Source organism: Passer montanus, unplaced genomic scaffold (assembly GCF_014805655.1).
Source record: "Passer montanus isolate IOZ18808 unplaced genomic scaffold, ASM1480565v1 scaffold59, whole genome shotgun sequence".
Lineage (NCBI taxonomy): Eukaryota > Metazoa > Chordata > Aves > Passeriformes > Passeridae > Passer > Passer montanus.
In genome coordinates this window covers 300689-323994 of record NW_024370926.1, presented here as the reverse complement: position 1 = coordinate 323994, position 23306 = coordinate 300689, and the positions used below count along the sequence as shown (strand labels likewise).

The window sequence follows — 23306 nt, the reverse complement described above, 5'->3', positions numbered from 1 at the left end:
ACCGGGGACAGACCGGGGACAGCCCCGCCTGGCAGCCAGGCCGCACACCCGACAGGTGCGACACGGGGACATGGGGGCATGGGGACACGGGGCTTGGAGGCACACGGACATGAAGGGACACGGAGACACGGAGACATGGGGACACCAGGGCTCGGGGGCTTGGTGGCATGGGGACACCAGGACATGGGGACATGGGGACACAGGGACATGGGGACACAGGGACTCGGGGTCACAAGGACACCAGGACATGGGAACACAGGAACATGGGGACATGGAGACACCGGAACATGAAGACACCTGGACATGAGGACACGGGGACACTGGGTTACCAGGACATCGGGACACTGGGACACTGGGACACAGGGACACAGGGACATGGGTACGTTTAGACACCAAGACACCAGAGTAAAGCACAGGGGGACACCATGACATGGGGACATCGGGATTTGGGGACACTGGCACACCAGGACACTGGGACACAGGGACACAGGGACAGTGGGACAGTGGGACAGTGGGACACGCAGCGTCCAGGCACAGCCCAGCTGGGCTCCGGGGGAGCTCCCGGCCCCAGCCCTGCCGTGCCAGCCCAGCCCAACCCTCTGCCCAGGCTAGCTCAGTACCGGCCCCAGGCCAGGCCCATCCCAGCCTAATCCCAATCTGCAGCCAATCCCAGCTCCAGTCTCTGTCATCGTCCTGGTTCCTGTCCCGCTCCCAGTCCTGTCCCACTCTCAGTCCTGTCCCATCCCAGTCCTGTCCCACTCTCAGTCCTGTCCCGTCCCAGTCCTGTCCCCTCCCAGTCCTGTCCCATCCCAGTCCTGTCCCGTCCCAGTCCTGTCCCAGTCTCAGCCCAGACCCATCTAGTCCCTGTCCTGGCCAGCTGTGGTCCCTGTCCCAATCCCAGTCCAGTCACAGTCCCAATTAAATCCTAATCCCAGTCCCCTTTCCAGTCCAGTCCCAGTCCAGTCTGGTTCCAGTACCAGTCTCCATCCAGTCCAAATCCCAGTCCAGACCAGTCCCAGTCCAGGCAGGGTCTCAGCACTGTCCCAGTCCAGACCAGCCCCAGTCCAGGCAGGGTCTCAGTGCTGTCCCAGTCCAGTCTGGGTCTCAGCACTGTCCCAGTCCAGACCAATCCCAGTCCAGACCAGTCCCAGTCCCAGCCACGGTCCTGGTCCCAGTGCCGATCCCAGTCCCACGTCAGCCCAGTCCAGCCCCAGTTCTCCTCCGGCCCCGGTGTCAGTCCCGGTCAGAGCCCGGTCCAGCCCCAGGTCCCGGTGCCCGTTCCGGCCCGGTCCCGCTCTGTCCCGAGCCCGGCGCTGGCCGGATGCTCCCGGTCTCTGTCCCAGGTGCTGAAAACGCTCCGGTCCCGGGGCCGCCACCGCGGGGACCGACCGGCGTGATCGGACCCGGGCGGACCAACCGGACCCGAACGGCCCCAATAGACGGACGGAACCAGCCGGTCCGGCCGGGCTGGGTGTGCCAACCGGGTCCGACCGGACCCGACCGGACCCGACCGGACCGGCTGCGCCGACCGGCTGCGAGCGGCTCCCAGCGGCCACCAAAGGACCCGAACGGACCTGAATGGACCCGAACGGACCTGAATGGACCGACCGGGACCGACCACCCCCTAATGGACCGACCGGACACGAATGGACCCACCGGACTGACCACACCGACCAAACGTGACCAGACAGAGCAGACCGAGCGGGGCTCAGCCGAGCCGGGCGGGGATTGTGGGGTCCGGGTGTGTTTGTGGGGTCCGGGTGGCGACCCCCGCCCCACTCCGGGGTCCCCGTAGGACCCTCCCCGCCGGCACTGGGGTGAACCCCACCCCGCGCGGTTCCCAGGGTCCCCCCGGAGGGTCGCGGGGTGCACCCCCCGCCTGGCTCCCCCAGGGGCGCTGACCCGGGGTCCCCGGCAGCGCCCAGCGCGTCAATGGCCGGAACTGGGTGGAAGCGGCGGGAAGCGGGGGGGTCCCGCAGGACATCCGCCCCACGGCGGGGGGCTGGGGGCGGCCCGGGACCCCCCCGGGGCATCCGATCGCTCCGTGAAAAGGTGGGGAGGGTACAGTGTGCTGTGGCCAGGATGGGGGTCCCTGCCACCACCGCGGCCCCCCGAGCGCTGTGCGTCCCCCGTGAGGGCCGTGTCCTCCCTCTGGGTGCCATCGCTGTGTCCCCAGGGTGCCGTGTGCACCCCAGTGCAATGTGTATGATCCCCCGGCGCCACGTGTGTCCCCCCGATCCCCGTGGGTGCCATGTCCTTTTCAGTGCTGTGTCCCCACAGGTGCCATGTGCCCCCCCAGCTGCCATGCGTGCCCCCCATGCCACATATCCGCCCAGTTCCCTGTCTCCCCCAGGGCTGTGTCCCCCCGGGTGTCATGTGTGCTCCCAAGTCCCCCCAAAGCCATGTCCCCGCCACGAGTGCCGTGTCCCCCTCTCTGGGTGCCATCGCTCCCTCCCCATGCCCACATGCCAGGGCGCGGGGGCAGCCGGGGTGCCACTCCCCGCCGTGGGGTCCCCGCTGTGTCCCCGCCGCGTGGCGGTGGCGGTGGCGGCGGAGGTGGCGGTGCCCATTGTGTGCGGGGCGGGGGCGTCGCGGCCTCGTCACCATTTCCCCGGGCAGGAGGAAGCGGGAAGCGGCCGCTCCCGGCTCAGAGGGGCCGCGATGGGGAACCTGCCGGGGGTCCTGCCCGGCGCCCCCCGCGCCTGCCCCGGCCTCGGCCTCTGCTCGCGCCCGCGCGGCCCCGCGCCCGAGGACCCCCCTGTCACCGCCGCCCCCGCCGCTGTCACCGAGCCGCCCAGGTGCGTGCCCAGGTGGGACGGGCGGGCTGGCATGGGGAGGAACGGGGCGGAAAGGACGGACGGGGCTCCGGGGCACGGGCACTCACCTGCCGCAGCTCCGAGCCTCCTCGGGGACCCCCTTCTGGCTCGCGGGGACGCTCGCACATGGCCCGAGGCCACCGGAGACGTGTCCCCGCCGTGGAGGTGACCCGGCTGTGGAGGTGTCCCCGCCATGGAGATGTCCCCGCCATGGAAGTGTCCCCGCCGGGGAGGTGTCCCCGCCGGGGAGGCTCGTGGGGGCACTGGGACAGAGCACGGAGCCCGCCGGCAGCAGAGCCCTGTGCCCGCTGCCCGTGGCACCGTGACAGTATCTCCTGTCCCACGGCGCGGCCCCCGCAGCCCACGGGACCCACTGGGCCGAGCGGCATCTGGGGACATATAGGGGACATACGGGGAGGGGTCTGTGGGGTCCTGTGGGGATGGAGGCGCGGAGACCCCGCACCTCGGAGGGGCTCGGAAGGGACCCGTGTCCTCCCCCCGCGGTGGCGCGGAGCCCGCTCTGACTCATGGCCATTGTTCACACTCACACGAGGAACGCCCCGCGCCCCCTCCGTCCTGACCCCTCAACTCCTGACCCCTCCGACTCAGCCCCCCACATCTTGATCTCCCATTCCCTGGCGTCCCGGCTCAGCCCCCCATCCCGTCCCCCTGTCCCGGCATCCTCTGATCCCCCCAGCTCAGAGAGGGGGCACGGGCAGGGGGCACGCGCAGGGGGCACGGGAGAGGGGAAGCGGGCAGGGGAATGGCGGCGCAGGTTGGAGCTGCGGATTGGGGCTGCAGGACAGGAGGCAGATGGGGGCCTGAAGTCAGGGGGCAGGGCTGGGGTGCAGGTTTGTGGGGTGCCAGGCGTGGGCGGGGATACAAGGACGGAAATGTCGCTCCCGGGGGTCACCTGGTGCCCCCCCAGGAGCTGCCCTGCTCGGGGCTGCGCTGCCTGGGGTCGCTGGTGCTGCCGCGGCCGCTGGCCGCCCCCACCCCCGAGGGGACGCGACCGCCCGAGGAGCTGCTGGAGCTGGCCCGGGACTTCATCACCCAGTACTACGTGTCCCTGCGGCGGTGAGCGCGGACGGAACCCCCCAGCGGGCACGGGCACACCGCCAGCCCTGCCCGGGCACCCCGGGGCACTTACAGCCCATCCCCAGCCCTGCCTGCGGCCCCATTCCACCCCACAGCCTGGACCTCCCCTGAGCCAAGGCACCCCACAGCCCCAGGGCACCCCATAGCCCCACCCCTCCATAGAAACACGTCCATATCCCAGTCCCTGTCCTGGGACACCCCAAAACCCACCCCTGCCGCAGAGCACCCCCAGCCCCGTCCCTGCCCAGAGCACTCCACATCCCCACCTGCACGCCAGGGTACCCCCACAGCTCCTGCCGTGCCCTGGGGTGCCCCGTACCCCCACCTCTCCCCCAGAGTACACCCAGATCCCCATCCCTGCCCTGGCACACCCCACAGCCCCGTCCGTGCCCCAGAGCAGCCCTCTCCCCTGGCGCTGCTTGGCCCCCCTACCTGCCGGTGTCTGGGGGTGCCGGGGGGCGGTCGCGGTGTCCGCGGGTGCTGAGGGTGCCCCTGCAGGGAGAACTCGCCGGCGCACACGCAGCGGCTGCGGGAGGTGGCGGCCGACATCGCGGCCTCGGGCTCGTACCGGCTGCGGGAGCCCGAGCTGGCCTTCGGGGCCAAGCAGGCCTGGCGGAACGCGGCGCGCTGCGTCGGCCGCATCCAGTGGAACAAGCTGCAGGTGCGGCCCCCGCGGGACCCCCACCCGCCACAGCCCGCGGGGACATACCTCAGACGGCTGGGGACAAACCCAAAGGCAGCCCGAGCCACCCCACAGGAGCCCCACCCCACCTCAGGGGTACCCCCGGGGAACAGCACCCCCACACCGCGGGGACCCTCACCCCATGTCCCGTGCCCTGGGGTGACCCCCGCCCCACAGAGACCCCGCCTCGCAGCTGCAGCACGGGGACCCGGGGGACCCTGACTGACGGCACCCCGTGCCACGGGCCCCGGCTCCACAGGGAGCTCCCACCCCAACAAAGACTCCACGCCACCCCCGCGCCGTGGGGACCCCGTCCCAAAGGGGCCCGGCCGCAGATTGCCCCGGGGCTCCCATCCCGCCTGCCCTGCAGGGTCCCCACACCCCTGTCCCCGCAGGTGTTTGACGCCCGGGACTGCGCGGGGCTGGGGGAGATGTTCAGCCTCCTCTGCTCCCACATCCAGTTCGCCACCAACCGCGGCAACATTCGGTGAGAATCCCCCCGTTGCCCCCCGGGCCCCGCGGCCGCAGGGTGTCCTGACGGCCCCCCCGGCCCCCCCAGGTCGGCCATCACCATCTTCCCCCCGCGGGCTCCGGGCCGCGGCGATTTCCGCATCTGGAACCCGCAGCTGATCCGCTACGCGGGCTACCGGCAGCCCGACGGCTCCGTGCGCGGCGACCCTGCCAATGTGGACATCACCGAGGTGGGGGGACCCCTGCGCCCCCAGGCCCCCTCGCCGCCTCCTGCCCCTCCTCTCTTCCCTCTCCATCCCCGCCCCAGTCCTCCCCCCGTGCCGCCCTCCGTCCCCGCTCCGCCTCTCTTCCTCCTCCCTCCTCGTACCACTCCACTCCCCTCCATCCCCCCCATGCCCTTCATCTCCCCCGATCCCCGCGCCCCTCAGCACCTCCTGGAGCCCCCGTGCCGCTGTGCCCCCAGCTCTGCATCCAACACGGCTGGACCCCCGGGGGCGGCCGCTTCGACGTGCTGCCGCTGCTGCTGCAGGGCCCCGACGAGTCCCCCGAGCTGTTCCCGCTGCCCCCGGAGCTGGTGCTCGAGGTGCCGCTGCAGCACCCCACGTGAGTGCGGCCCCCGCCATCCCCCTGGCCCCGGGACTGGCCCGGTGACGGGGCTGGAGAGCCCGGGGTCACCCCGGGGGGGGCTGGAGAGGGGAAGGAGCGGGGCATGGAGGCTGGGGAACCGCGCTGGGACAGGGAGCAGCCGCGGGTCTGATCCCCTCCCTGGCGGTGCGGGAATGCTGGGGGTTGTTGAGCCCTTCCCGGGCTGGGATCCTGGGCTGCTGACCCCCTCCTGGATCCGGGAATGCCGGGCTGCTGATCCCCCTGACGGAGCCACGGGTGTGCTGACCCTCCCTGGGTGTGGTGCGGGCGGATGGGGGCTGTGGGGCCGGGCTGGCTGCCCAGGCGGGGCTGTGGGGCCGGGCTGGCCGTGCGGGCGCGCTCACAGCCCCCGTGCCCCCAGGCTGGAGTGGTTCTCGGAGCTGGGGCTGCGCTGGCACGCCCTGCCGGCCGTGGCCAACCTGCTGCTGGAGATCGGGGGGCTCGAGTTCCCCGCGGCGCCCTTCAACGGCTGGTACATGGGCACCGAGATCGGCTCCCGCAACCTCTGCGACCGCCACCGCTACGACGTGCTGCCCGTGAGCCCCCGGCCCCGCGGGGCCGCGCCGGGACCCCGGGATTGTACTGGGACCCCCGGGATCACACTGGGACCCCCGGGATTGTACTGGGATCCCCGGGATCACACTGGGACCCCGGGGCTGCACTGGGACCCCCGGGGCTGCACAGGGACCTCGGGACTGCACAGGGACCCCGGGGCCGCGCTGGGACCCCCGGGGCTGCATAAGACCCCTCCTGGGAGCCCTCTGGTAGTCCCCAATATTTCCCTTGGGACCCACACTGGCTCCCCCAGAACACCCCAGCGACCCCCACTGGGACCACGCTGGGACCCCCTTCAGGCCCATCCAGAACCCCCCCGAGACCCCCACCAGGACCATGCTTGGGTCACTCCCGGGACCTCCCCCAGAATTCCCCCCGGGAGCCCTCTGGCACCCCAAGGACACCCCTAGGACCCCACCCGGGACCCCTCGGGGACCCCCCCGGCTGACCCCGGCCCACCGTGCCCCGCCGACCCCCGCAGGAGGTGGCCGAGCGCATGGGGCTGGACACAGGCAGCAGCTCGTCCCTCTGGAAGGACCGGGCGGCTGTGGAGGTGAACGTGGCCGTGCTGCACAGCTTCCAGGTGGGACCCCGCGCCGGGACCCCCACACTGCGGGGGTCCCCCTTGCCGGGAGCTCCCCACGGCTGGGACCCCTGTACCGGGGCACCCTCAGTGCAGGAGCCCCGCAGCGCCGGGCCTCGGGCACGCCCCCATGCCCACGCTGCCATGCCCCCTGTCCCCGCAGGTGGCCCAGGTGACCATCGTGGACCACCACGCGGCCACCGAGTCCTTCATGAAGCACCTGGCGGCCGAGGGGCGGGCGCGGGGGGGGTGTCCCGCGGACTGGGCCTGGATCGTGCCCCCCCTCTCGGGCAGCCTCACCCCCGTGTTCCACCAGGAGATGGTCAACTACCAGCTGAGCCCCTCCTTCCGCTACCAGGTGGGACCCTGCCCCACAGACCCTGCCCCACAGCCCCTCCTGATGCCAGGTGTGGGCTGGGACCCACAGACCCTCCGTGCTCCATGGCTCCCCAGCCCCTCTGCCCCCTCCCAGGGCACTGAGACACTCGGTCAGCTGCCACGGAGCCCCCTGGACCCCCCAGGACTTTCTGTGCCTGCCCTGGGCACCACTGATCCCCGTGGCACCCCCAGCCCTCTGCACCACCCTGCCCTGGCATCACCCCACAGCTGCCCCGGGACACCCCACAGCATCCCCTGGGACGCTCCAGCACCCAGCTGGGGCTCTCCCCAGACCCCCACGAGCCCCCCAGTGCTCCCCATGACCCCCAGTTCACATTCTGGGACTAGGTGGGTCCGGTCCCACAGACCCCCGACCCCTCTTCCGACGGGGTGGGGATGGGGTGTGGGGGTGACACTCTGCCCCCACAGAGCTTCTCCAAGGCCCTGATGGAGATGACCTCGCCCTACACCGGCACCTCCCAGGCGGAGCCGCCCATGTGAGCACCGCGGGGGTCCTGGGGGTCCCTGTTGGGCCCGGGGCAGGATCCCCCCGACCCCCCTGACCCTCCTGACACCCCCAGGAGCTACAAGCTGCGCTTCAACAGCGTCTCCCAGTCCGACCAGCTCGTGTCCTCCTGGAAGAAGAAGCGGCGGCAGCTGAGCAACACCGACAGTGCGGGAACCTTGGGAGCCCTGCGGTACCGAGGCCACGGGGACGGGCACGGGGTGGACATGGGATGGACATTGCCGTGGGGATGGGCACGGGATGGACATGGCCATGGGGATGGGCACAGAATGGGCACGGGATGGGCACGGGATGGACATGGCCACGGGGATGGACACGGGATGGGCACTGGGACGGGCACGGGATGGACACAGGATGGGCACTGGGATGGACATGGGATGGACATTGCCATGGGGATGGGCACGGGATGGGCACAGGATGGGCATGGCCATGGGGATGGGCACAGGATGGGCACAGGATGGGCATGGGATAGACACAGTCACAGGGACAGGGATGGACATGGGATGGACATGGGATGAACACGGAATGGGCATGGGATGGGCACTGGGATGGGCACAGCCACAGGACAGCCATGGGGATGGGCACGGTCACAGGGACAGGGATGGGCACTGGATGGACACCCGTGGGGATGGGCACGGGATGGACATGGCCATGGGGATGGGCACGGGATGGGCATAGGATGGGCACGGGATGGGCAGGGGATGGGCACGGTCACAGGGACAGGGAATGGCCATGGGGATGGGCACAGGATGGGCTCCTTGGCCTGGGCACGTCGGGAGTGCTGTGGTGCCCAGACCACAGGGATGGGCACAGCCAGGGAACAGGGATGGGGACGGGCTCCTTGCCTGGGCACGCTGCCCTGCTGGGGCTGGGCACAGGGCTCACACCGGCACCGGCAGCTGCAGCCCCGTCTGCCCTGCGGGTGTGGGTGGGGACAGGAGCCCCCGTGACCCCCCATGTAATGCCTGATAATGGCCAGGCCCCTCTGACTTTGGGGATCCCCCAGAGCACCCCCGCCCAGGCTGGTGGTGTTGGGGTTGGGGTCCCGGGCACACCCCCACACCCCTGGGGAGCCTCACCCCCACCCTGCGCAGGTTCGCGGTGTTCGGGCTGGGGTCCCGGGCGTACCCCCACTTCTGTGCGTTCGCGCGGGCCGTGGACACGCGGCTGGAGGAGCTGGGCGGGGAGCGGGTGCTGCCCCTGGGCGAGGGCGACGAGCTGTGCGCGCAGGAGGAGTCCTTCCGCACCTGGGCACGCCAGGTGTTCCAGGTACGGGGCCGGGGGCCCTCGGGAGCCGCTCTGCCCCTGGGCACCCCTGCTCCTCCAGGTACCGGGCGGGGGGCACCCACGGGCCCCCCGCTTGGCACCCACCGCCCCCCGCGCCCCCAGGCTGCCTGCGAGACCTTCTGCGTGGGGGACGGGGCGGGGGGCGCCGAGGAGCTGTTCGCCCCGCCGCAGGGCTGGAAGCGCCACCGGCACCGGCTGGTGCCGCAGCCGCAGGCCACCGAGACTCTGGCCGGTACCGAGCCCCCCGGGACCCCCCCAAACCTTGCGGGACCCCCCACTCCCCGTGTCACCCCCCGCCTCTCGCCAACCTCCCGGGACACCCCACGGCACCCCCCGAGCACCCCGTGGGATCCCCTCACACCCCACAGCTCTGTGGGGTCAGTCCCCAGCCCCGCCCGGGACTCCTCCTGCCCCTCACGACCTCCCCAAGACCCTTTGGTTCCCCCCAGCCTTCCCCTCACCCCATGACTCCCAGCCCCCAGCCCCTCCATGTCACCCCAAACCCCTGCTCCTCCCCAGTCCCTCCGTGTCCCCTCATCACCATCCAGTCCCTCCCTCAGTACGGGGGGACACGGGGGGCTTGGGGGAGCCCAGTCACAGGGGGGTGGTGGAGACTCCACCGGTACCGGAGAGGGACAGGAGGGGGGTCCCGCGGGAAGATGGGGAGGGGGCGAGGCTTGGGAAGAGAAAGAGGAAGGGGAAAGGGAAGAAGCTGGGGCAGGGGAAGAGAGAGGAAGGGGCTGGGGAAAGGAATGTGAAGGGAGTGAGGAAGAAGAAGACAAAGGGGTTAGGACTTGGCGGGGGAGGAAGGAAAGTGGAAGGGCTCGGGGAAGGAAACGGCCGAACTGAGCGGCACAATCCCCTCCCCAGGCGGGGCCAGCCCCGGGCCCCGCTGGGTGCTGCAGCCGCGGCTGCCCCCCTGCACCCTGGCCCAGGCTCTCACCTTCTACCTGGACGTGGCGGCGCCCCCGAGCCCGCAGTTCCTGCAGCTCCTGGGCTCGCTGGCTCGGGACCCGGCCGAGCGGGAGCGGCTGCAGCGCCTGGCGCAGGTCAGGGGGCGGGGGGCACCCCCGGAGGGGGGCTGGGGGGGCTGGGGGTGCTGGGGGCTGGGATACCGCGGTGCCCACTCCCCCTCTGGCTGCGGCACTGCGCTGCCGGGATGCCAGCTGCCCTGCAGCCGGACACTGGGCTGCTGATCCCCTCCCTGATCCCGGGGCGCTGATCCGCTCCCTCATCGGGCACCGGGACGCTGCCCCCCACCCGGGCTGGGCCAGGCCTGGGGGTCCCGGGGCCGCGTGCGGGGTCCCCGGCGTGCCAGCCGTGTGCCCGCAGGACGCGCGGCTCTACGAGGAGTGGAAGTGGTTCCGGTGCCCGACGCTGCCGGAGGTGCTGGCCGAGTTCCCGTCCGTGGCTCTGCCCGCCGCGCTGCTGCTCTCCCAGCTCCCGCTGCTCCAGCCCCGCTACTACTCCATCAGCTCCGCGCCCGGCGCCCACCCGGGCGAGATCCACCTCACCGTGGCCGTCGTCACCTACCACAGCGAGAGTGAGCGGCGGGATGGGCACGGGCGGTGGGGCACCCCCGGGGCACCCCCAGGGCACCTCCGGGGCACCCCCAGGGCACCTCCGGGGGCTCCGGGGCACCTCAGCTCCTCGCCGGGGTTTCCAGAACACCTCCGGTGTCCCCAGAGCACCTTCAGGTGCCCTGCCCGGGCACAGAGGAGTGCCCAGCCCCTCGGGGGCTCCGTGAGGGGCTGCCTTGGGACCGCCCCCACCGGTCCCCTCTGGTCCCCACAGACGGGCAGGGTCCCCTGCACTACGGCGTCTGCTCCACGTGGCTGGCGCGGCTGCAGCCGGGGGACACGGTGCCAGCCTTCATCCGGGGGTAAGGGGTCGCTGTGCTGCAGCCTGTGTCCTGCGTGCCCTCGCTGTCCCCTGTCCCCCCTCCCTGTCCCCTGCCTCCATCCCTGTCCCCCGTGCCTGCATCCCTGTCCCCTACCTGCCCTCCCTGCACATCCCAGCCTACCCCGGGGGGCATGGGGACACGGGGGCTGGGGCAGGGTACAGGGGCCACGGGGGCCCAGGAGAAGGGGACGGAGAAATAGTGACATGGGATGGGGACGGCGGGACAGGTGGCTGGGAGGATGTGGGGACAGGGACTTGAGGATGGGAGGGTTGTGGGGACATGGGGACATGGGCACAGGAACATGGTGGCACTGGGATGGAGGATGAGAGACGTGACAGTGATGAAGGGGATATGGGGACACGGGGAAGGGGATGGAGCCTGGGGACACGGGGGTGTGGGGACTGGGGGGCTGCAGGACAGGGCGAGCGGGGCTGTGGGGACACGAGGACGCTGTCCCCTGCAGGCGGCCCCCTGGGCCCCATGGTGCTGGTGTTCGGGTGCCGCTCCTCCGCCCTGGACCACATCTACCGCGAGGAGATGGAGCAGGCGCGGCAGCAGGGCGCGCTCAGCCGGGTGCTCACCGCCTTCTCCCGCGAGCCCGGCAGCCCCAAGGTGCGGGGGACGGCCCGGGGGGACAGCCCGAGTGGGGACAGCCCATGGGGACAGCCCATGGGGACAGCCCGAGTGGGGACAGCCCGTGGGGACAGCCCGAGTGGGGACCGCCCGAGTGGGGACAGCCCGTGGGGACAGCCCCTGGGGACAGTCCGAGTGGGGACAGCCCGAGTGGGGACAGCCCATGGGGACAGCCCGTGGGGACGGGGACAGCCCGTGGGGACAGCCCGAGGGGACAGCCCGTGGGGACAGCCCGAGTGGGGACAGCCCATGGGGACAGCCCGTGGGGACAGCCCGAGTGGGGACAGCCCGAGTGAGGACAGCCCGAGTGGGGACAGCCCGAGTGGGGACAGCCCGTGGGCAAGGCGTGGGGATGGGGACGGAGTGGGGACAGTGGGGACGGGCGCGGAGCTGGGGACAAGGACGAGGTGAGGGTGGAAACGGAGGGGCCAGGTGGCACACCAGGCCAGCGCTGGAGGTGAGGGGCTGGGGACGCTGCCAAGGACAGGGACAGCACCCGGGGGTCGGGGCGGGATGGGGAGCTGCGCACACGCTGGGTGGGTGGCTGCAGCACGCCGCGGTCCCCGTGTGTCCCCAGACGTACGTGCAGGACGTGCTGCGGGCACAGCTGGCAGCCGAGGTGCACCAGGTGCTCTGCCAGCGCGGGGGACACATGTACGTGTGCGGGGACGTCACCATGGCCACCGAGGTGCTGCAGACCGTGCAGCACATCCTGGCCCAGGAGGGCGACATGACGCTGGGCCAGGCGGGGGACGTCATCAGCGAGCTGAGGGTAAGGGCTGGCAGCCGGGACACCGCGGGGACACACCTGTGGCACGGCGCGGGTGGCGGCCCGGCCCTGACAGCTGTCCCGCAGGACAAGAACCGCTACCACGAGGACATCTTCGGGCTGACGTTCCGCACGCAGGAGGTGGCCCTGCGCATCCGCAGCCAGTCCTTCTCCCTGCAGGAGCGGCGCCCCGCGGGGCCCGCCCCCTGAGCGGGGACACGGGGACAGCGGGGACACGGGGACAGCGGGGACAGGGGCTCCCCGCGGCTGTGCCCCCGTCCCGCCACCCCCCAGTAAAGGTTTAGTTTTGATACCCCCGGCCCGACACTCCGGCTCCTGCGGTGGCACTGGGGACACGGGAGGTGGCACTGTGTGACACCTCTGGGGACACCTGGCCACGCTCCAGACACGGGGGGTGGGAAACGGGGGGCACAAGGACACAGCCCGTGGCTCTGACGGGTGGGAGATGGGGGGCACAAGGACACAGCCATGGTCGTGTGGCTCCCACCTGTGTGGCTGCAGGTGAGTGCCCCCCCTGCCAGCCCCACCGCTGCCACCTGCCCAGGACCCCCAGGGTCACCCCAAACTGCCACGGCCCCACCCATGGCATCGCCCCCCCAGGACCCCCAGCTCACCCCGGGCACAGCCAGCGGGCACAGCCCCTCTGTAAACTTTTATTTCAGCTGGTGCTCGGGGCACCACGGGGGCACCAGCCCTGTGCCCCCCAAAAACAGCACCTGGGGGGGCCCTGGCAGCACCCCTGGCCCTGCACCATAGTGGGGGCACCAGGGACGCCCCGAGCAGGGGGCTCCTACAGACAGGGCCCCCCTGGCAGCATAGTGGGCACGGCGAGCCCCCCACTGTGCCCCTGGCGGCTCCCCCGGCACCTCCGGGGGGTCTCGGCACAACCAGGACCCTGCAGAGGGAACGGGGAGTCAGCAGGGACCCCGAGCAGGGACCCCAGGGCGGGGACCCCAGGGAGGGGACCCCGCCACTTGGGGACCCCAACACTGGGCACCCCAGAAACTGCACACGTGGCAGCCAGCCCCCACTGAGCCCCAGCCCCGGAGCCCCTGTTCCCAGCCCCGGGGCCCGTGTCCCCCAGCCCCTCCGTGTCCCAGTGTGTCCCTTCCGAGTCCCTGTCCCCCAGCCCCGGGGGTCCCAGTCCCCCAGCCCCGAGGGGTTCCATCTCCCACCCCCGGGGGTTTCCATGCCCCAGTCCCGGGGGTCCCCGCTCCCCCGTGTCCCCACCCACCGGCGCCGGGCCCGGCTACGTCATCGTCTCCTCTTCCTCCTCCTCTTCCTCCTCGGCCCACCCGCCCAGCGGCATCTCCCGCAGCTGCGAGGCGCGGGCAGCCGAGCCTGGGGGGCACGGGGGGGTCAGGACCTCCAGAGCCCCCCGGCTGCAGGCTCAGCCCCGCGGTGGGGGGCTTTGGCAGTGCCCCCCAGCCCAGGGACAGCCCGCGGGCTCACCTGTGGTCACGAAGGGGTGTTTGGGTGCCCCCGCGGGCTGCGGGCCGGGGCCCTGTGGCTGCTGCTGCTGCTGCTGGTGGAGCTGGGGGCAGAGGGGTCGGGGGCAGCAGAGAGCTGGATGGGCGCTCAGAGCCCCCCCAGAGCAGCCAGAGCCCCCCCAGAGCAGCCAGAGCCCCCACAGTGCTGCTGGAGCCCCCCAGCACAGCAGAGCCCCCCGGCCTGGCACTCGGAGCCCCCCGCGGGCAGCACAGGGGTCCCTCAGCCCGGGGCACTCCCCCGCCCCAAATGGGGGCAGAAGGGGCACCACGGGTGACACCAGCTGCGGTCAGTGGCCGGGAAGAGAGGGTGGGTGTCACCCAGCGGGGCAGGGAGGGTGGGGACAGCCTGGCATGGCACCGGGGACGAGGGACCAGGGCCAGGAGGCAGAGCACGCAGACAGCGACGCTCTGGTGAGAGACACCAGGGAGCCCAAGGGAGCCGTGTCCCGGGGCGCTGCGGGCAGGGGGACCCCGGGAGGCGCGGGTGACACACCTGGTGCAGGTAGATGGCGTGGAGACTCATCTCGGCGGAGGCCACCTCGGCCAGCAGCGCCGAGCGGCTCAGGCTGCGCAGCCGCGACTCACTCAGCGCCGGCCTTGGGGCACGGGGGGGGCGACACGCGGTGACAGCCCCGGCGACTCACTCAGCGCCGGCCTTGGGGCACGGGGGGGGGTGACACGCGGTGACAGCCTCGCCGCGGCCCCCCTCCTGGCTGTGACACCCCTCCCTGACACCCCTCCTGGCTGTGACACCCCCCGCAGCACCCCTCCTGGCTGTGACACCCCTTCCCTCCCTGCCCCCCATGTCCCCGCCACGTCGCCCCTCCTCACGGCCCGCGTCCCCACCTGTCCTCGGGGTGCTCCGCGGGGCTGTCGGGGGCTGCGCAGGGCGGGGTGCCCAGGGGGGTCCGCAGGGACGCCAGCAGGCTGGCGGTGGCGCTGGCCGTGCTGCAGGGCTGCCCCCGGGCCAGCAGCCCGCCGGCCGCCAGGACGCTGCTCAGCAGCGCCTCGGGCTGCGGGGACACCGTCAGCGGGACACGCACGACACCCCGCAGCGCCCCCCGGCCCGCACTCACCGCCAGGGCCGAGTCCTCGGGCAGCAGGGACGCGGGCGCGGTGGCCGCGTCGCGGGTCACCTGCGCCTGCAGGTGGCCGAGGAAGCGGCGGGCGGGCGGCGGCGGCCGCCAGCGGGGGTTGCTCAGGGCGAAGCGCATCAGCGACAGCTCCGTCTTGCCGTGCTCCGCCTGGCGCTCCGGGGGCGCCTCCGTGTGTCCCTCGGACAGCCACTGCGGGGACAGCGACACGTGGCACGCGCCGGCAGGGCACGGCGGCCCGCAGCGCCCCGGCCCCGCGCCGTGCCCACCTGCGGGTTGCCGTGGTGGCGCACGTCCAGCTGCGCGAAGGAGCAGATGTCGCCCACCCCCGCCACCTCCACCGTGAAGTTGCGGAAGAAGTCCACGATGTCGAGGGCGCGGGGGGGGAACGCGAAGATGAGGATCAGGGGGGTCACGAGGGGGCTCAGCAGCTCCTCCAGGATGAAAACCTGCACGGGGGCAGCGGGATCAGGGGGTGTCCCGGGGCAGGGGTCCCACATTCGGGAGCCCTGGGGCGGGATGTCCGGGGTGGGGTATCAGGGCAGTAGGTCCTGAGGAGGGGAGTGCTTGGGCAGGGCTGCCCGGGGGGCAGGGATCTGTGTGGGGGGTTCCAAATCAGGATGGGGGTGCCTCGAGAGCGGGGAGTCCCGGGGAAGGAGGGTCCCAGTGTGGGGGATCCAGGCTATGGGATCCTGGCACAGGAAGCCCCCACTCTGAGGCATCCTGGGGGTGGGGGGTCTCAGGGCAGGGGATTGGGACAGGGGGTCCCAGGGCAATGGGGTCTTGGAGCAGGGGGTCCCAGTGTTGAGGGGTCCAGGCTGGGGATGCTGAGGTGGGGGGTGCCAGGGCTGGGAAATCCCAGCATGGGGGGCCCCCAGTCTGTGGGGTGCTGGGATTGGGGGGCTGGGGGGAGAGGATGGTCCCAGGGGAGTGGGGTCCTGGGGAGGGGGGCTCGGGCAGTACGGGCTGCACGCACCGCCTTGTACTGGAAGAGCTGTGCCATCTCTGCTCGTGTCTCGGCGCGGCCGGCGCGGCCCTGCCAGTGCTCGGGCAGGTAGTGGACGTGGGCCAGGACCCGCTGCAGCAGCTGCTCCGGGCACCACACCGCGTGCTCATCCGGGATGAAGGACCTGCAGGGGCACGGGGGGTCCCACCTCAGCCCCCGCTGCCCACCCGGCCCCGCATGGCACGGCACAGGGTCTGGCCCATCCACTGGCCACCAATGCAGCACCCACCTGGCCACGGTGACCACGAGCCCCAGCAGCGTGATGGCCGTCAGGATGTGCTGCACCGTCAGCACGTCCTCGTCGTACACGGTGAGCACGATGAGCACGGCCAGCACGGAGCCGGCGAAGAAGCCGACGTGGCGAGCCAGCACGGCCAGCAGCGGGCTGCTGAAGGAGTCCATGTACTTGGTGGCGGGCGCGTGGCCGCGGCCCAGCCGCGCCTGCAGCTCGTGGCCCAGCTCGTTGAAGTGGCGCAGGTAGTGGCGCGCGTAGAGCGACCAGCGGCGCGCGCCCAGGCTGCCCGGCGCCCGCTTCAGCCCCTCGGCGTAGCTGAAGAAGGCGAGCAGCAGGCGCCAGCCCAGCACGCAGGGGCACAGCGCCAGGTTGGCCACCCCCAGCAGCACGGCCGCCCGCGCCAGCCCCCGCGCCAGCGCCCGCCGCGCGCCCGCCCGCTTCACCTGCGGCCGCAGGCTCCAGGTGTTCTGGAAGAGCGCGGCCGGGCCGCGGAACAGCAGCAGCTCCAGGTTGAACTGCAGCCCGCGCGTCAGGAAGACCACGGGGCCCAGCAGCGGCAGGCGGAAGCGCACGGGCAGCAGGGATTTGTTGACCATGGCCACGGTGTAGTTGCGGAAGCGCAGGATGCGGTGGTGGATGTCGAGCTCCGTCAGCTCCCGGCGCGGCACGCACAGGGGCTGGCGCCGCTGCAGGGCCAGCAGCCGGGCCTGCACCGACTGCCAGCTGTGGTTACACAGCTCCTCCTGCGGCGACGGCACGGCCATCGGCACTGGGCACCCGCGGCACGGCACGGCGCTGCTCGGTGCTGGTGTCACTCAGCGTGGCACCTGACAGCCCAGCCTGAACCCCAGCCCCCCTGGTGGCACCTGACAGCCCAGCCTGAACCCCAGCCCCCTGGTGGCACCTGACAGCCCAGCCCGGACCCCAGTCCCCCTAGCCCAGACCCCAGCCCCCCTAGCCCGGACCCCAGCCCCCGCAGCCCCCGCCCAGCCCCGTCCCTCACCGCGGGGATGCCGAGCGCACGGATGTAGAAGCTCCTGATCTCCCAGTAGCCCACGAGGCGCCGCAGCGCCGTGACCAGGCGGCACAGCCAGACTGCGCCCGCCAGCACCAGCAGGAACAGCAGCCACCCGCTGCCACGGAGCCTGCGGGGACACGGGTGTCACCAGGGCCACCAAGCCCCCGTGGCCATCTGCCAACCAGTGCCACAGAGCTTGCTAAGGGAACACAGCTGTCACCAGTGCCACTGGGACCCCCCCACAGCCACACCGGTGCCAGCAAAACCAGAAGCCACCTGCTGACACAGGTGGGGACACAAGTATCAGCAGGGCCACCAAACCCTTCCCAGGCAGCAGCCACCCGCTGCCATGAAGCCTGCAGAAACACAGATGTCACCAGTGCCACCAGCTGCCTCACAGCCATCTGCAGTCTCAGGGACTGCTGGGGACACGTCACCCACAGCACCAGGACCCCGTGAGCCACACCAGCGGCACCCTGACCCCGCAAAGCCACGCTGGTGGCACAGGGACATCTGCATGGCCACGCAGGCAGCAGCGGGAGCCGTAGCCACCGCCACCACTGACCCTCTGGGGACACGCGCGTCACGCACGCCGCCGGGAGCCCGTGTGTCCCCGCAGCACTGAGGAGACCCCGCAGTGTCCCCGCTGCCCTGCCCACCTGCGGGCGCACTGCGGGGCGGGCAGCACGGCGTCGGGCAGCGTCACCTTGGCGCGCTCGGGGACGTGGCTGTGGTTGAGCGGGCGCGTGGCGAACAGCACGTCGTAGTCCACGCAGCACAGCAGGAACGTGCTGAAGGTGACCACGAACAGGAACTGCCTGCGGGCACGGGGGGTCAGCGGCACCCCCCGGCCGCCTGGCACCGCACGGTGACAGCACGGCGTCACTTACAGCAGCTCGAGCACGTCCGAGAGCAGGACGCAGGCAAAGCCATTCCTCTGGTGGAACTGGTAGATGTGGGGGGGTTAAGGAGACTACGAAGGGGTGATGGACCCCCCCATGTCCCCCCCCACCCCCAGAGTCACCCCATGTCCCCCACAGTGCCACCAGGGGCTGTGCCAGGATATCTTGGTGAAGAAACTGTCCAGGTCCTTAATGTGGTGCCACGAGTCTGGGGGGAAAAACACGGGGGGGATCAGGTGGGAATGTGGTACCGCCCCCCCGGGATCCCGCGCCCCACCCCGGACCCAGACACACCACCCGGGGTCCCCAAACAGCCCGCGGGACCCCGGACCCCCCCAGACGGGACCCCAGTACCTGTCGGTCCTTCGGTGACGTGCAGCAGCAGCTGCTCCTCCTCCTCCTCGCCGGGGGGCGAGTCCTCCTCCCCATCCTCCAGCCGCCGGTACTCCCGGTAGTCCCGGTCCTCCTCTCGCTGCTCCGCCATCACCTGCCGGGGACCGTGAGCGCCGGGGGCCGCCGCGGGGCGGGCGTGGGGCCCCGGAAATGCCGCCGGGGTGCCGCCGCGCCGCCCGCGTGCCCCGAATTCGGGCGGCCTGAGCTGGCCCCGGCCGCGGGCAGGTGACACCGCAGGTGCCACCGGCCCGTCCTGTCCCACCGGCCCGGCCGGTGCCAGAGCCTGCCGTGACCCTGCAGGGCTCCCCGGGGGGGACCCCCTGCGAGGTCCGAGGGACCCCAATACTCCCCCCGGCCGTCCCCGGGCCATGCTGTGCTGCCCGGCCCGAGTGGGGGGACTCCTCTCCCCACGGACCCCTGTGATCACAGCCCCCCACAGAGCCCCCTCCCCACAGAGCCCCCTCCCCATGCACTCGTGTGCCCATGGACCCCCCACAGACCCCACTCCCCACGGACACAGCACCCCCGAGCCGGGGGCAGCAGCCCAGAGCGGGACCAGCTCAGGACCAGCTCCTGAGCCCTGGTGGCCGCTCAGTGCCTTGCGGACCCCGGCCCGGGGAAGGACTGGACCCCCCACCCCTCTGGGGCAGGGCAGGACCCCGCACCTTGGGACAGGGGACAACCCCCCACAGGGCAGGACGGGACCCAAAACTCTTGGAAGAGACCCCAAACTCTTGGGTGGGACCATCACACCCTGCGGAAGGACGGGACCCCCACCCTGGAGCAGGGCGGGACACCCGGTCCAGCCCCACGGTGCCCTTACCGCCGCGCCGCGCGTCACCAGCGTCCCCCGCGGTGGCCACAGCCGCTGTCCGGCCGGGCCGGTGGCCGCGGGTGACACCGCCCGGCCCCACCTGCCCGCGGCTGACTCACGGCGCGGGGCTGGTGCAGCAAGAGAGACTCGACCCCAATTGTGCAACACCCCCGGGGACAGCGGCCGCATCGCCCGGGATCGGGTGTCCCGGCGGGTGACACCGGCACGGCCCGTCCCAGCCAGCTCCGCATCGGGAGGCCAAAAATACCCGCGGAGCCCGAAAATAGCCCCAGAGGGTAAACGGGGGGGGCCGGGGATCCCCGGAACGGGCACCGGGACACCCCCGGGGCCGGGGACAGAGCCCAGGGCACGTGGCACCCCGGGGACACGGCGGCACGGGCAGTGGCCCCGGTGACCCCGCCGGGACACACGTGTGTTTCCGCAGCGTCACCCGTGTCACGGGGAGCCCCGCGACCCCGCACGGGGACACGGACACCAGCCCGCGGGGACACGGCAGGGTGCCACCACCCCCGTGGTGACCCGAGCCCCGGTGGCGACCCGAGCCCCGGTGGCGACACGAGCCCCGGTGGCGACACACGGCTGTGCCCCCTGACCACGGCCGGGGCTCGCCGGTGCCCCCGCGAGTGCCCCGGGAGCGCACGCGGGGACACGGGCACGGGCACGGCGGCAGGGCACGCGCCCGCCCGGTGCCCCGCGCGCCCCGGCGGCTGCTGCTGGCGGGCTCGGGCACGGGCTGCGTGCTGCTGGGGCTGCTGCGCTCGGCTGCGCGCTGCCAGGAGGCCACTGTCCCCAACGGCCCCCCCGCTGCTCCCGAGCCGCCAGAGACCCCCCCGGAGACCCCCTTTGACTGGCCGCTGTTCTGGACCTTCCTGCGCCCGCAGCTCCTGGCACTCTCAGCTGCTGTTGTGGTGAGCAGGGCTGAGAGGGTGGCCTTGTCCCCACTGTCCCTGTGTCACACCTGTGCCGTGGAGTAACACACTGTCCCGGTGCCACAGCAGGATGGCCACTGTCCCACTGACATGGTGTGGCACCTGCCATCTCTGCCTGTCACTGTCCTAGTGCCACAGTGTGATGGCACAGTCCCTGTGCAGGGACGTGACACCACCTGTCCCCACGCCATGGTGTGACATCCTGGTGCCATTGTGTGACACCCACCATCCTGGTATCCACTGTTGTGTGACACGTGCTGTCCCAGTGGCACAGTGTGACGGCCACCATCCCAGTGCTGACACGAGATAGCCACTGTCCCAGTGCCATGGTGTGGCACCCGCTGTCCCAGTGCCATGGTCTGGCACCCACTGTCCCAGTGCCACGGCGTGACCCCATTGTCCCGGTCCTGTGCCAGGCCACCCACTGTCCCCGTGCAATGGTGTGGCACCCCTCTGCTGCTGTCGTGGTGCTGTGACAGCGCTGTCCCAGTGCCGTGCCAGCCCTGTCCCAGTGCCGCCACAGCAGGATGGCCACTGTCCCACTGACATGGTGTGGCACCTGCCATCTCTGCCTGTCACTGTCCTAGTGCCACAGTGTGATGGCACAGTCCCTGTGCAGGGACGTGACACCACCTGTCCCCACGCCATGGTGTGACATCCTGGTGCCATTGTGTGACACCCACCATCCTGGTATCCACTGTTGTGTGACACGTGCTGTCCCAGTGGCACAGTGTGACGGCCACCATCCCAGTGCTGACACGAGATAGCCACTGTCCCAGTGCCATGGTGTGGCACCCGCTGTCCCAGTGCCATGGTGTGACACCCACTGTCCCTGTGCAATGGTGTGGCACCCACTGTCCCACTGCTGTGCCAGGCCACCCGCTGTCCCAGTGCCATGGTGTGGCATCCCTCTGCTGCTGTCGTGGTGCTGTGGCAGTGCTGTCCCAGTGCTGTGCCAGGCCACCCGCTGTCCCAGGGCCGTGCCAGCCCTGTCCCAATGCCAGGGTCTGAGTGCCAGTGAGGTGGGGTCTGAGGGGCCATGAGGTGGGGTCTGAGTGCCAGTGAGGTGGGGTCTGGGGGGCCATGAGGGGGGGTCTGGGGGGCCATGAGGTGGGGTCTGAGGGGCCATGAGGTGGGGTCTGAGGGGCCATGAGGTGGGGTCTGAGGGGCCATGAGGTGCTCCTGCTGTCCCCCCACAGGTGGTGCGGGGTCTGAGTGCTGGCGCCCGTGTCTTGGAGCTGCTGAGACTGGAGCCCCTCGTGCCACTGCAGGGGGGGGCCACCATCCCTGCCCACTCCCTGCTTGGACACATCTGCTTCGACCACGTCTCCTTCAGGTGGGCCCCACCAGGCCCCTGCCTGGCCCCCCATGGCTCTGATCCACCATGGGCAGGGGCATTGGCACCGTGTCCCCACAGCCCTGCAGCCCCTGCTCCTCTCCCTGCAGCTATCCCACCCGGCCTGGCTACCCTGTCCTGCAGGACTTCAGCCTCACCCTGCCGCCCTGCCAGACTGTGGCCATCGTGGGCCCCTCAGGAGGAGGTACCAGAACTCCCCACCCTCTCCCTGGGCACAGGTGCCAGTACCTCCCACCCTCTCCCTGGGCACATCCTCCTGTGCCCCAGTGCTCCCAGTGTATGCCAGGGACTGGGGACCCCCAGTGCTGCTGGAGCCGGGGGATCCAGAGCAGGGGGCTCAGGGGTCTCCTCCGCAGGGAAGTCCACAGTGGCAGCGCTGCTGGAGCGGTTCTATGAGCCCACGGCAGGAACCATCACCCTGGACGGGCACGACATCGCGGGCCTGGACCCCTCGTGGCTGCGGGGGCAGGTCATCGGCTTCATCAGCCAGGTGGGGCAGGACCCCCGGCCGTCCCTGGGGAGGGCAGGGAGGGAGGCGGGGCAGGGCTGGCTCGGTGCTGAGGCCGGGGCGTGCTGCAGGAGCCGGTGCTGTTTGGCACAACCATCATGGAGAACATCCGCTTCGGGAAGCCGGGAGCCTCCGATGCCGAGGTGTACGAGGCCGCCCGGCTCGCCAACGCTGACGGCTTCATCCGCAGCTTCCCCCAGGGCTACGACACCATCGTGGGTATGGCCGGGGCTCCCGGGAGGGGTCAGGCCAGCCTGGAGCCCAGCCGAGGCGATCCCGGTGCTGCGGGGACAGCGCTGTGTCACCGGTGACGTCCAGCTGTGCGCAGGGCGCTGGGCTCCGGGCAGGAGGGATGGGCTGCGGGCTGGGGGTCCCCTGGGACGGGGCAGCACAGCATCCCCACGGCGTCCCCGCGGTGTCCCCGCGGTGCCCGCAGGCGAGCGCGGCACGGCGCTGTCCGGGGGGCAGAAGCAGCGCATCGCCATCGCCCGGGCGCTGCTCAAGGACCCGGCCGTGCTCATCCTGGACGAGGCCACGAGCGCGCTGGACGCGCAGGCGGAGCGGGCGGTGCAGGCGGCGCTGGAGCGGGCAGCCCGCGGCCGCACCGTGCTGCTGATCGCGCACCGCCTCAGCACCATCCGCGGCGCGCACCTCATCGCCGTGCTGGCCCGGGGCCGCGTGGCCGAGGTGAGACCTGCGGGCCGGGACACCATGGCTGGAGACACCCATGGCTGGTGACACCCGTGGCTGGTGACACCCATGGCTGGTGGCACCAATGGCTGGTGGCACCCATGGCTGGAGACACCCATGGCTGGTGACACCCGTGGCTGGTGACACCCATGGCTGGTCACAAGTGAGACCTGCGGGCCGGGACACCATGGCTGGAGACACCCATGGCTGGTGACACCCATGGCTAGAGACACCCATGGCTGGGCACACCAATGGCTGGTGACACCCATGGCTGTCCCCGCTGTCCCCGCAGGCAGGGACTCACGAGGAGCTGCTGCGGCGCGGGGGTCTCTACGCCGAGCTCATCCGACGGCAGACTAAGGAGGAGCCCTGAGGGGTCCCCGCTGTCCCCAATAAAGCGGGCTGCAAGGCGGACGGGCTGCGCTTTGTGGCGGCCTGTGTGGCCACGAGGGTGGCTGTGTGACCTGTGTGCTGCGGACGGT

At 71.6% G+C, this 23306-nt stretch overlaps 3 protein-coding genes across 8 annotated transcripts; 2 read left to right on the top strand and 1 right to left on the bottom strand.

Moving 5' to 3' along the window:
- The first annotated feature begins 1878 nt into the window (after window positions 1–1878).
- Window positions 1879–12659, top strand: NOS3 (nitric oxide synthase 3). Its single transcript, XM_039726453.1, has 20 exons — window positions 1879–2981; window positions 3519–3893; window positions 4413–4575; window positions 4992–5083; window positions 5156–5297; window positions 5531–5670; window positions 6074–6248; window positions 6749–6850; window positions 7014–7379; window positions 7595–7725; window positions 7810–7926; window positions 8849–9023; window positions 9144–9479; window positions 9848–10090; window positions 10374–10584; window positions 10836–10923; window positions 11060–11099; window positions 11212–11556; window positions 12155–12349; window positions 12434–12659. Exons 1-20 carry the CDS (start codon window positions 1933–1935, stop codon window positions 12554–12556), a joined length of 4608 nt encoding a protein of 1535 aa, XP_039582387.1. The 5' UTR covers window positions 1879–1932; the 3' UTR covers window positions 12557–12659.
- A 347-nt stretch (window positions 12660–13006) lies between these two features.
- On the bottom strand, window positions 13007–19905 carry ATG9B (autophagy related 9B). 6 transcript variants are annotated; one of them, XM_039726472.1, is made up of 14 exons: window positions 18467–18946; window positions 18277–18320; window positions 18101–18165; window positions 17870–18028; window positions 17196–17337; window positions 16187–16935; window positions 15928–16081; window positions 15221–15400; window positions 14934–15143; window positions 14704–14870; window positions 14351–14423; window positions 13820–13901; window positions 13602–13708; window positions 13007–13262 (listed from the first exon to the last, which is right to left on the bottom strand). In XM_039726472.1, the coding sequence occupies exons 1-13, from the start codon at window positions 18873–18875 to the stop codon at window positions 13617–13619; spliced, it is 2526 nt and encodes an 841-aa protein (XP_039582406.1). In that variant the 5' UTR covers window positions 18876–18946; the 3' UTR covers window positions 13007–13262; window positions 13602–13616. The 6 variants fall into 6 exon arrangements, with proteins under 6 accessions (XP_039582406.1, XP_039582405.1, XP_039582403.1 ...); XM_039726471.1 differs by having other exon boundaries at window positions 14351–14453; window positions 18467–18945; XM_039726473.1 differs by lacking the exons at window positions 13007–13262; window positions 13602–13708; window positions 13820–13901 and adding an exon at window positions 19329–19905 and having other exon boundaries at window positions 13986–14453; window positions 18467–18599.
- Window positions 19859–23286, top strand: ABCB8 (ATP binding cassette subfamily B member 8; the record flags this gene model as incomplete). Its single annotated transcript, XM_039726452.1, has 7 exons — window positions 19859–20300; window positions 21446–21605; window positions 21716–21810; window positions 21983–22116; window positions 22206–22353; window positions 22571–22821; window positions 23117–23286. Coding segments are annotated over 7 exons (1311 nt in total), but the record flags the coding sequence as incomplete, so codon positions are not given.
- Window positions 23287–23306: the final 20 nt, after the last annotated feature.

What these genes read in the sequence shown, in the direction of transcription:
- NOS3 (XM_039726453.1), top strand. Translation starts at nt 1,933, where the DNA reads ATGGCCGGAACTGGGTGGAAGCGGCGGGAAGCGGGGGGGTCCCGCAGG. An exon ending in TCCAGTGGAACAAGCTGCAG is followed by an intron (nt 4,576 to 4,991) that starts GTGCGGCCCCCG and finishes CTGTCCCCGCAG; the next exon opens with GTGTTTGACGCCCGGGACTG. An exon ending in CCAATGTGGACATCACCGAG is followed by an intron (nt 5,298 to 5,530) that starts GTGGGGGGACCC and finishes CTGTGCCCCCAG; the next exon opens with CTCTGCATCCAACACGGCTG.
- ATG9B (XM_039726468.1), bottom strand. Translation starts at nt 18,875, where the DNA reads ATGGCCCGGGGACGGCCGGGGGGAGTATTGGGGTCCCTCGGACCTCGC. An exon ending in GCCCCGCAGTGCGCCCGCAG is followed by an intron (nt 17,338 to 17,869) that starts GTGGGCAGGGCA and finishes GTGTCCCCGCAG; the next exon opens with GCTCCGTGGCAGCGGGTGGC. An exon ending in GCCACCACGGCAACCCGCAG is followed by an intron (nt 15,144 to 15,220) that starts GTGGGCACGGCG and finishes CTGTCCCCGCAG; the next exon opens with TGGCTGTCCGAGGGACACAC.